Here is a 12,078-nt window from a genome sequence, read left to right as displayed (position 1 = left end):
CACATCCTCTGTATCACCATAGCCCTGATGTGTTCCCCGTGGAACCTTCTGTGTGGTATGTGTTTACTTGGTTGCGTTTCTTGTCACCAGATCATAGCCTCTAACCAGTTGTCTTGAGCGGCAATGACAGGACTTCCCAGGTTTCTCATAGAAGGTGGCACATTCACTGCCCAGAGGGCTGTCCTGTAACCTGTCTTCCTCGTCCGCAGCCGTGGACAGGGTGAAGAGGCCGTCGCCTGAGTCCCAGAGCAGCAACCTGTGGGTCATCGTTGGCGTGGTCATTCCCGTGCTGGTGGTGATGGTGATTGTGGTCATCCTCTACTGGAAACTCTGCCGCACAGACAAGCTGGACTTCCAGCCCGACACCGTGGCCAACATTCAGCAGCGTCAGAAGGTGAGAGGCGAATCCCTGGTGGGCGTAGACCCGTCTTGTGGGCAGGGATGGAGGCGTTTGGGCTCTGGGTAAAGCTATAAAGAGAGCTATTAGGGAAGCCTTTTGGCATTAATGGTGGTGTCCCTGTGCCTTCATGTTCGCTCACTGAGACCGCAGGTCTTCTGTAGCGCTAACTATATGCCAAGAAGGTGAAGCTGTATAAAGGCCGAGCTGTGCCTTTGAGAACCTTTGAGTTCCATTCTGATTTTGTTTCTGAGACCGTCAGTGAGAAGATCACATCTATTCTGGGTATGAATTCTGATCTCTTTTAACCCTGGATATCTTCAGAGAACAGGAGCCAGGGGAGATTTTCTCAGATCTGTGTGTCTGTTTCATACACAGCGTCACTGGATGGTTCCTTTAATTTCCATGCACCTATTGCAAGCAAGCCCATGTCTCCACCTTGTTCAAGGCCACTTAATCATTAAAGAATGGTGATGCTTGCCACAAACATTTCCACCAAAACATACAAATAGGTATTTAGTTGCCAATTTTTCCACATACCTCAAGGGTTTGGTTTGGTTTTGTTTTGTTTTTGACAAAGTGTTTGTCTACCGAGAGGAATTTCCTGCGATCTTTCTTACAGTAAATATCCATAATGCATTAGTACAGTTGCCAGTTTGGGTTTCTTCAGAGAAGAGCAAAGCAGCCCGAGTGCAAAGTTCTCTAGATTTTTTTACTGCTTCCCCACCCCCCGCTACTCTGCGGTCTTTTAGGTTAACTCACCTGCTCCTCATGTGTCAGCAGAGTTGTAATACCTGCTTGTCCCTGTCTTTCCCAAGTTTCCTATTTAGTATTTATACTGATAGCAATTCTCTTCTCATATGTTTCAACAGTTTCTGCAATATTTAATGGTCACATACAAGTTTTAGAGCAAGGAAGTCGACTCTTTGTCAATACCCAGTTCTCCTGGTGTGAGCAAAAATGTTCCAAGTACTGGAGAACTCCCTACCGGTTGACATTTAGCATAGCATGAGATCAGCCGTTGCTAAGGGAGTGGACAGGGGTCATGAGTCGACTATATTTATTAACGTGTGTCCTCTGTGGGCCTCACTAATTTAGAGGACTCATTCAACTCTAAAAGTTGGATAAGAGAAAGCAAATGAGAAATAAAGAATCTCCTGATTCACCTTTGAATTTTATTCCGATTGTGTGGGTATAAAAAATTCTGTGCATTACAAACCTAGACCTGCTGAATGAAAACATAAGTATCGTTTTTAAATGTGTCCCACTTTTGTAAAAGTAAATGGAAAATATTCTTTTTCTTATGAATTAAATAAGAAATGCAAAGTCTTGATTAAGTTGCAAGTATATTGGGTTAACTGATCAAGTATAGTGGAAGCATTTTATTTTATTTACTTATTTAATTCTCACCTGAGGACATGCTTATTGGTTTTAGAGAGAGAGGTGGAGGGGAGAGAGAGAGAAACTTTGATGTGAGAGAGAAACATTGGTTGGTTGCCTCCCATATGCACCCCAACTGGGGATCAAACCCACAACATTTTGCTGCTCGGGATGATGCTCCAACTGAGCCACCTGACCAGGCTATTGGAAGCATTTTGAACATTAATATTGTATTTGTCATGTGCCTTCATGTATTATTTACATAGCCTGCCAAGGTTGTTGTGTTCTTAGACTAATGAATGGCCCAGGAAAGACCTGGAAAAAAGTAGTACTTGATATACTGAATGATGCAGAGTGTGAATTTCATTGTAATGAGATCAACAGTAGATTTGTAAATGATTTTCTTCTGGGGCAAGAGTACAGGTTTGGAGAGATTTAACTGGTGTAGACATTTATGTATGTGAGTCTTCATGTTGCTTAGTTCCCAATGTAAACACTCCATGCAGAAGCCCGTCCACTGTCTGTTACTCAGGAAGCGATCGGGACAGCAGCTCTCCCCAGCCTTTCTCCTTCTCCCTCTTTTACTTCCGAACTATCGTCCATCCCAGATGTGGCTCTACATCCAGGAGAGTTTCAAACAGCCTCCAGCCACGGGCGTTGCTCACATGTGTTCCCAGCCTGTTTGCAGGGAGCCTCCCTGAGAGGCGCCACTTGTTTGGAGGGTGGAAACTCCCACTGTTTCAGGAGCACGGGCTTGGCCCTGCTGGCACCGGAGCCCACCATGTGGACCTTGTCACGTGTGTGTAATAGGAAAATGATGATCTCCACCTAGCTGAAAAGCAAATTTCTCTACTTCGTAAGCGCTTCTCCTAAGGTTATCTGGCAATAGCCAAGGTCTCTTGCCTGCTCCTGGGGGCAGCTGGAAAAGATGCTGTCTTCCCAGTGAGTAAGAGGTCCTCGTCTTCCTTGGGCGCCTTCCTCTCCTCTTCTCCCCTCACCTCTCCTCTCCTCCTCTCCTCTCTCTCTCCCCGAACCCCCCCTTTTGCTCTGCCCACCCCACCCCTGATGCTGCCTCCCTGCTACTCTCTGAAATCTTGTAGCAAATCCCAGAGCCCTGAACATCTGGAAACAATAAGTTTGACCAAAACTCCACACCCCCTTCCCCCTGTAGTGAGGAGAAAACCTTCCGATTGTCTGGGAGTAGCTTAGTTTTGAAATATGATAAGACGGAGAGGCCTTTCTGTCTTATTTTGAAGCAGGGTCCTTTTTTATTTCTAATAATAAAGGGAAAAAAACCCCTAACCCATGTCTTTTCTTTTTATCTGTATTCTCTTTAATCTGTAGCCCAAAGTCATCACTTGTCACTGTTCCCAAAAAACTCCGGCTTGGACCTGCCTTGCCCTGTTGAGGTTCTATTTAAAGATGTGAACGGTCTTGGCTACCTGCTGCTGGTCCCATGGGAACTCGTCTCTTCTGTTGGGGACAGTCCGCACCCTGGTATTGATGCAGGGCCGCAGTTCCTGGCCGGCCGGCTCTGTGGGCGGCCAGATGGGGGCGACCTGGGACAGGGCACGTTCATTTGCCAGACACTGAGTGTGTGCTCAGGGCCAGGCAGGGCCGGCCAGGCTGGGCGACAGGCACAGATGTGCCGTCTGCTCTCGAGGGCTTTGGTTCTGGAGAAGGACAAGCCCCCCAAAGGCTGACACACAGTCGCAGTGTCCGGCTGTCCAGGGCTCTGCAGGAGCGCGGGGCGGGGCCGCCCCCTGACTCTAGGTGCTGGGCTGCCTCTGCCTCCCAAGAGGAGGTGATGTGGGCAGGGGGCGCAGCCCAGGGGAGGGGAGGGCGCGGAGCCCGCGGAGGGCGGAGCAGGGGTCGCATGGAAGGGCACTGCGGAAGCTGAGGCAACGGGTAGGCAAGAGCCAGGCTCCGCAGGTATGGAAGGGGTTGGGAGTGAGGCTGCAGGCAGGGAGACCCAGTGGAGGGTTTTCAGCAGGGACAGTGGCTGGAGCATGTTGGGGACAGTCACTTCAGGGGCAGCGTGGACAGAGGGTTGAAGAGAAGCTCCACGAGTGTTTCTTCCATCTCGGCCAAGTTCAGCATGTCCCCTGGGATGGCTCTTCGGAGTCTGTGCAAGGATGCCCAGGAGGCCTCAGGTGTAGGTGGTTCCAGTTCACCTGCAGCCAGGTGACCTGCTGTGGCCTGGGGGCGGGAGGGACTTGGAGCGCTGCCCTCCCAGACTCAAGACCTCAGGGCGGCTGGGAACCGCACCCTGGGCCGCGGCAGGGACACACCCATGGTAATAGCTCCGCCTGGTCTTCACTACTCAATGGAAACGTCGTGGAACGTCTGTGAGTTTCCACAGAGCACATGCACCCAATGTACATGCGTAAACAATGGTGTTCTCTTGGGGATTGCCAGTTTTCATTTAGACGCTGTTGGGATTTGTTCTTTGGTCATCTTTGTGCTCCTTCTCAGGGGTTAGGGTGACCAGTACCGGGGATGTCCCTCTGTCTTGTTGCAATCTGGGTCGCATTATAGTTACGGCTCACATGTGTCAAAATTCATCAGGTGTCTCTCCTGCTCCGTGGCTGACCTGCTCCAGCTGGCCTCCCTGACTTGTCGGTGACATATTCCGGTAGGACCCTGTACCCCAAGTCCAGGAACTAAAGGCCTTCCCCGACAAACTGCTGACCCTGGGGCCTGTCCCCTTTGTGATATATTAAAGAAAGAAGGAACAACAGAGCCATCCATCCTCAGAAGTAACCAGGTCCTAATATGAATATCAGGGCCCGAATTAATTGCTCCTCTTCTTTTACAAAATACTGACTTAAGTTTATGCTGCATGGGGAAGCTGGAGATACAATAGAGCCGGACTTAATTCTAGATTTAAAAAACAAAAAAAAGAAAGAAATGGCAAACTAGAAAGAGTGTACCAGAAAGTAGGGATGAAACAAAAGTAGCTCATTCTATAAGCGAGTAGCAGGGTGGGGGTGGGGGAAACGATTCCTCTAATTTTTTCCGTCTGTCTATAAATGGCTTTTGTTTGGTGCGTAAACACAGATTAGTTGCCAAAGTTCTATTGTTGTGGAAGGTGGTGAGTCACCCAGCCTGTGAGACGTGTAAGGATCTAATACTTAGAGATGTCAGTTGGAGTCAACAAGAAGCCGACAGGGCTTCAAGGCTGTCACGCGTGTCAGTTCCATTCACGGCATGGACCTTTTTAGTGATTCCCCACAAAATCCAGTAAGTTTGCCGCTTTAGCTGACCTTTTTGAAATTCATTCCGTCCTCAACTGTTCATTGAGGGCCTGCCAATGTGTCCCAACCTGTCGCTGAATTATAGAATTGTGTATCTGAATTTATATCGACCGCTTTATCTGACACCTGAGAACTCTTAGCTGACTATATATTAACAATGTTCATCTGCCAAGAGCAGTAATGATGCTGTTGGTCTCATGTGTATGGAGCTTCGGCGTTTGTGAAGCATTTTAACACATACGTATATTTGTTTGTTCCATTCGCCCTGGCAGTTTGTCGGGGAAGGCCTTTAGTTCCTGGACTTGGGGTACAGAGGCTGCGCCATGGAGACAGAGTGCTGGTTATTTCTCCCGTATTCACTCTGGAGGGTTTGCTTCGAGGAGGTCTGCAGTCTGTGGCTCCTCCTCCAGTTTTGAGAAAGTGTTTCCCAGGCATGAGAAGCATTTACTGTCTTACGGGGAAGTACACCCAAAAGGATTTCACCAGCGTTGATACGATGACGTCGATGGTGATGATTAGATGCCTGCGGATTAGAACAGCTCTTCTTCCATTTAGAGGCACCTTGTTTATGGGGCTAAAATGCGGTGCCGCTGGGGTGAGGCTGTCCCCTGGGTGAGAGGTGCATTTCTCTCCTGTGAAGTAGGAGGTCTCTTAGGAAGGGGGCTGGTGTGACGCCCAGACCACCGCCGTGCTCCCAGGAACATCACCTGTAGGGGAGAACATGTACCGAGGTTGTCCATGTGCAGTTGAGTCCTCTTAAGAGGGCTCCGTGTCCCTAGGAAAGTGTGCACCCGCTGTTGAAGGTCGTCGTGCTAACCCAGTTTCATGGATAAGGAAATAAGTTTATCCTGGGTGGCTGGGGGCAGTTTGGGAGGGGCCAGGAGCAGCAGGTTTGGGTTTATTGTTTTCGAAACAACATTTCTGCCTGTGCGGTGGAGTAGCCTGCTCTGGAAACACTCTATCATTAATTTGGGAAACAGGCAGGCCGGTGTAGCCTTTTGTTTCCAAGCAACGTCTTTGTAAACTATTGTTATAGCAAGTTTTGTCTCCCTCTGCTGGCCTAAGTAGTGATTGCGGACTACTCTCCTATCCGTGAATCCTAGATTTTTAGTGCTGAAGACGTTAGAGGTCTTCACATCTAAGCCACCGGTGGTGTCACTCACCTGTGTGTAAAGGTGGTGCAAATAACAACAAAACCCTTTGCTTCTACACAGAGTCCCTTGTCTGAAATAACTCCTCAGGGAGGTTTGCCCCGTGGCTTCCGACTGCCTGGAGGTGTGGGACACAGCCTGACCCGCGGCTCGCATTCCGCGTTCCCGCGGAGGACGAGGAGACCCTGAGACAGCTCTCAGTGTGCGGTTTATTTCTCTACACTGTGCAAGCTCGGCTCAGGGAAACCGTGAATCCCCACCCCTGCCCTTGCAGTGTCATCAGAAGTGTGTCCGCCTTCCTTGTCCACGTGTCCCTATACTTCGAGCACCTCTCCTGTCTTGGGGCAGGCTGAGAAGCCGAGGCCAGGGTGCTGTGCTTGTGGACTTGGGGGGCCTCGGTCGTGGGCGTGGTGTTGGCACCTCGTATCCCCACGTAGGCCTTATGCATCTGCCAGTGCGACAGGCGGGCTGTTCCAAGACCCCTTTCTCCTTCATCCTTGTGCCCTAGTTACTCCTGTTGGCCACTCCTTTCTAGAAGTTTTTTTTTTTTTAAAAGATTTTATTTATTTTCAGAGAGAGGGGAACGGAGAGAGAAACATCATCAATCGGCTGCCTCCTACACACACCCCCTACTGGGGACCTGGCCCACAACCCGGGCCTGCGTCCTGACCAGGAATCGAACCGGCAGCCTTTCAGTTTTGCAGGATGACACTCAACCCACTGAGCCACACCAGCGAGGGCTAGAAATTCTTTATTCCCTTGTCTTCTATTTCAGTGCATGATCCAAATTCTTCTTCTTTTTCTTTCTTTTTTTTTTTTTTTTTGAAGTCAGCTTTTATTTTTTCCTGGCTTTTTCTCCTCGGAGCCCCAAACTATGAGATGTCCTCGGGCGTTTTATTCATAGACTACTTTCATCTTTAAAAATGTCAACCCTCCCTGCTCCCCCTCCCCCCGCCCCCCTGTCCCCTTCTGTGCAGATGCCCTCAAAGTCACATCTCTAGCCTGGACATCCCCCATGCCATTGTCCTCTGACTCCCGCTGCTTTCCTTTGGAGCTTTTATGCCATTTCGACCCAAGCATGTTTAAAGCAAAAGCTGTCTCTTTCCTCCAGTCATCGTTCCTTCATGATTCACCTCTTTCCCTTAAGGCCGCCCCCACCATTCTGTTTACCTGCCGGTACCTTCCACGCATCACGGCCGCTTTCCCTCCTTTGCCTCTCGCGTCTGGTCGGTGCCCAGGCCCTGCGGTGGCATCTCTCGCGCTGTTCTTTCCTCCCCGTTTTCATCGCGAAGATTTTGGGCTCCTGCTTTTGTCATTCCATGCGTGTGGCCTTGTAGGGTCCTCTTCCTGCTCCCTTTGTATCCTCTCTCTTAGATTTTAGAAACCTACCCCTTTAGAAATACTTAGCAGGTTTGTGCTCTAGACCTGGCACTGGGGGCCGTCCCCCCACCCACAGGCCGGCCGCCTCTCACTGCCTGTGTTCTGACCCCTCTAGAGCAGCTCGGGAGATCCCGTCCCCGCCTCCAGTGTCCTCTGGTCCCTGACAACCTAGAACACACTTCTGCGTCTCCACCTCTTTTTATTTCTAAGTTCTGCCTGTTGTCCGAGTCCCGGCCCAAGCCCCCATTTCTCTGTATAGCGCCTGTGTCCCTTTCTCTGGAATGGCATCGCCCACGGTTATGCTGCTGTGACATCTTTTGCATTATGGGGTAGCTGTTGAATCTGTGCACTCTTCTTTCACTCTTTGCGAGCACCCAACTTTTCTGCAAACTGGAGGTCTGGCACACAACTTGGCCTTTTAGGGACGCCTGTGGAGTTGGGCTGCTGGGAGCGCAGGCGCAGTCTGAGGCGGAAGGTGGCGCTCTTGGTCCTGCCAGCCCTCACTGTCACCGTCACCAAGTGTCAGGGGGACTGACTGCCTCGTCTCTTTGTTTTAGTTGCAGATCCCCAGTGTGAAGGGCTTCGATTTTGCCAAGCAGCACCTGGGTCAGCACAATAAAGACGACATACTGATCATTCACGAGCCAGCCCCACTGCCAGGACCTGGGAAGGACCACACCACGCCCTCTGAAAATGGAGATGTCCCCAGCCCCAAGGCCAAGGTCCCTTCCAGGAATGTGCGCCACCGAGGAAGGTTCGTGTTGGGCTTTCTGCATTGTACTCTGTTGCGGGGCATGTTTCTCATTTTACTTTGTCAGTTGGTAGCATCAGAAGGGCTGACGGGGCGTGTTGCCCGAGTCCGCAGCCCGGGAGACTGACCACAGCTTGACCAAAGTCAGCGCGCCCGAGGGCTCCTGTGCCACCCTGATGGACTGCCAAAGGAGGCCTTTAAGATTATGAATCACTGTCCATCAGGGTTGGCGGTCCTTCTGTGCCTCGATTAGGGATTGGCCAGTTCGAGGCTAATATTCTGGGGCGAGCATGCTCCGCGCTCTGGAGAGCGTATCAGAAATAATGCCTAAAAGGCGCATAGCACAGGACACACCCCCAGCCCAGGCTTTGTCCTGGCCCATCACGCCCGCGGCTGGCTCTGACTTCGTTGTTCTGGCTGCAGGTGGCCTTCCTCCCAGCTTTCTGTCTTTGCTTGATTTTTCTCCGGTTGCCCAGGTAGTCGCCATTGTGAGCGTGTTTGCGTGGACTCTTCATTGTCTCCTTGCTGCCCAGCCCCCCACTCCCTCCCAGGGCATTTCCAATCCTCCTATCAGAGTAAAGCCCGCGGAGAACTGCTTGTTGGCACACTACCTGGGGGGCCGCCATTGCGCTCCGGTCCCGATCCCCGTCCTGGAGGAGGGCTGCGGCCCTGTTACAGACCAGGCTCAGAATTGGGCTTTTTTCCAAGTTTACTTTAGCTGATCGCACAGCCCCGTGTTGGCTGCGGAGGCCTCAGATTGTCAGCCTGCCTTTGAGCTTTGGTATCCTCAATCCTGATTTTCCACTGAAAGGAAAAAAGTGCACGATCCTATCAATATTTGGAAGCGATGTTATAATTTCTGACATCGGAAAACCCACCCTGGGGTTCTGGCCTAGTTTTAAGAATTTAATGGAAGTTAGAACAGGACCTGTACAAAAGAAATTGCATTATGGAGAGAGATGTTATTGGCTTAATTATCTTGTAGGCTAAGCGTACACCAAATCATTAAGGATTACTTAATATGCTCGTACAATTTTGCAAAGTCTTTGTTTTCTTCCCTGGCCAGTCACGACCTCTCAATGGCCTGCGTGGTCACTCTAATATTTTAGCATCCCTCACGGCAACCAGAACGCGCTGGTGTTTCACCCTGCTGTTTAAGCCAGCAGAAAGCCGAAAGAGAAGGCGTGCTACCTGCTTAAGGATGTTTACAAGCCCAGTGCCCCCCTGGCTTCCATGTTACGCTCGCTCTTTGGATTTGGAATCAAATCTCAGTGGTGATCATTGCCTTTGTGTTGGCCTCTTTCAAAGACCTGGGGCCCCGTGGGGGGACTGGAGGACGCCCCGGCTTCCTGGAGATCCCGCAGACCCAGGTAACTCTGAGCCAGGCCAGGGCCCTGGTCGCCGGGGGGCCGCCCCCAGCCTGGCTCCTAGTTGCCCTCGCATTGACGGAAGTGAAGGCTGCGGAGCTATTTTCTAAACTGCTACGCTGTCTTCCAGAGGGTAACTAAGTGCTAGTCCTGTCTTGGAAGACGCTGCATCACCAAATCATTTTGGGGATTGATTTCTACTAGTTATGCCTGGAAGCCTGACTTCCACATCCAGGTGAACGTGACCTTCCCCCGCTTTCCTCTGTTTTTCGTACTGCTTACATTTGTCTTGTGTCTGCAGAGTTTCGCCCTCAGATGCCGACTCTACCGTAAGTGAAGAGTCCAGTGAGAGGGAAGCAGGAGATAAGGCACCAGGAGCAGTGAATGACGGCAAGTCCCAGAGGGCCCCGTGGGGTGGCCTGTGACCCTCCTCGCCCTCCGCGTTCAAACGAGTGGCGATGAGGTTCCAGGAGGCGCGGGTTTGGGCTTCTTCAAATGCTGAACATAAAAAGAAAAAACATCTGTGCAGCGGGATATTCGTTATCTGATGGTGAATGTCTCAGCGTTGATTGTCACTGCCTAGCACGGTGCCGGTGTCTGGGTTGAGGTGGGGTGGGGGTCAGGGGTCGGGGGAGGGGTGTGATGGCGCTTAGGGATTCGTGGAGGTAGGTTTTGGGGCTCATAGCCGCCATGTTCCATTCTAGTTTCGAGTTCCAACAGTTGTCCTTCCTGAGGGACAAGGAAGAGTCGAACTGAAACCAGTCTCCAAAACTGTCCCCTGGATTCAGTGACCTTCTTAGCACCCACTTCGAGGATTTCACAGTTGTCAAAAGCTGTGGGTTTGTCCTAGGCCCAAGTATATTGTGTTTGGTCATAGATCTTCTAGCTCAGTGGGATCACATGTTTTAGCACGTTTGTATTTGTCGCCAGACTCCGTAGCTTCTTGGGCCAGGTCCGAAATGAACTTCAGTCCCATCCTAAATGGCAGCGCCATGGCCCTCCTGCCCTGTAAAAATGAAGCTCACAGGTCTCGCTAGACGTGGGGGCATTTTCTGGCATGTTGACGGGTAGCTGGGTTTTAGTTTAATCGATTCTGTTAGACAGAAGTGCTAGTGTGGCTCTTGTGTTTGCTAGAGCATTATTGATGTTTCGGTAATGCAAAGAAAATTGCGGTGCTTGGGGATGGTATTTTTAATAGCAGTGTTTGTACTTATATTTTTCATCACCAGTTTCTCTGTATGAAAATGCAGCACAGAGTGAACCGTATTGTGTTAAGTGAACAGATTCTGGACGGACGCCGGAGGGCCTGTTCTGTCACTGTGCTTGTGACCTTCCAACTGAGTCCCTCAGCTTCCAGGCACCTGTGGGACCGAACGAGCTGAGTTCTGAGGTCCCTTCCGGCTCCTCTCAGGGGTCTCGTGGTGACGTTAAAAAAAAAATACCCTCTTAGTATAGAGGGAAGAGTTTTTTTCCCTTTGGATCCCATTTCACAGAATCTTAAAAATTACTTAGCACCATGGTAACAGGTGCACGGTTTCAGGTAGTCAGGATTAACATCTAGTTTTGATCCAGGGTAAGAAATATTTGAAAAAAAGAATCAGCCCTGGAGTTTCTCAGGTTCTTTGTTTACCTGAGAAAATCTTGCTTTTAGTTCCCACATTTAACTCCTTACTCTAGGATTACAACAAGTATATTCTATGTGGCGAAAAAAAAAATCAAGTATCACTGTCAACATACGTTCAAAATCCCAGTGTCGGCTTTGGGACCGAGAGGTGACAGGGAAAGGAGACGGGTGGATTAGATGTTCTTGTGAGGACTTGAAGCGCCGGTGTCACTATTAGGATTTGAAGACATACCAGAATCTGTACATTATTTTCATGTTTTAGAACGATGGTTTTCTCACAATAAATACCAATTCACTTTTTAAAAACATTCCTCACCCAAGGATGTGTTTATTGATCTTAGAGGGAGGAAGAGAGAGATGCATCGATGTGAGAGAAACAGTGATCAGACCCTGCAACCTTACGGTGCAGGAGACAGCGCTGCCACCGCCTGAGCCACCTGGCCAGGGCGATGCCAATTCACTTTAAAAACTCCGTTTGCTTCCTTCGCGCTATAATGCTACCACACAGGGGTTTTATTGCTTGCGTAAACTTAGTTAAATACCCTGTGAAACAATTCTAACTTTATAATCATAGCTTTTGAATCATTTTCTACAGTAATTCACATGAAAATCCTTCTCTTGTTGTAAGTCGTGGTGAATTACAAATTAAGGGAGGCAGGCGGTTGCTAGAGGCCATCCTTGGACCCTCGCCCACGTTGCCCTGGAGCCGGTGTTCCCTCCCCCCACAGCGGATGACAGGTGATGAGGCTTCCTGTGACTGTCACAATTGAT

The 12,078-nt window shown here is 50.1% G+C and overlaps 1 protein-coding gene across 1 annotated transcript in view; it reads left to right on the top strand.

The window, feature by feature from the left end:
* KIAA1549 (KIAA1549 ortholog) overlaps positions 1 to 12,078 on the top strand; it is a 108,889-nt gene that overhangs the window by 70,723 nt on the left and 26,088 nt on the right. The window contains exons 11-13 of the mRNA XM_054564063.1: positions 210 to 394; positions 8,123 to 8,319; positions 9,985 to 10,100. Of these exons, the coding sequence (XP_054420038.1) occupies positions 210 to 394; positions 8,123 to 8,319; positions 9,985 to 10,100 (498 nt within the window). The remainder of the gene's footprint in view (positions 1 to 209; positions 395 to 8,122; positions 8,320 to 9,984; positions 10,101 to 12,078) is intronic.

Source organism: Pteronotus mesoamericanus, unplaced genomic scaffold (assembly GCF_021234165.1).
Source record: "Pteronotus mesoamericanus isolate MK-2021 breed Mesoamerican mustached bat unplaced genomic scaffold, CSHL_Meso_final scaffold_85, whole genome shotgun sequence".
Taxonomy (NCBI): Eukaryota; Metazoa; Chordata; class Mammalia; order Chiroptera; family Mormoopidae; genus Pteronotus; species Pteronotus mesoamericanus.
Note: the sequence above shows the minus strand (reverse complement) of the source record. Positions and strands in the feature narration are given on the sequence as shown.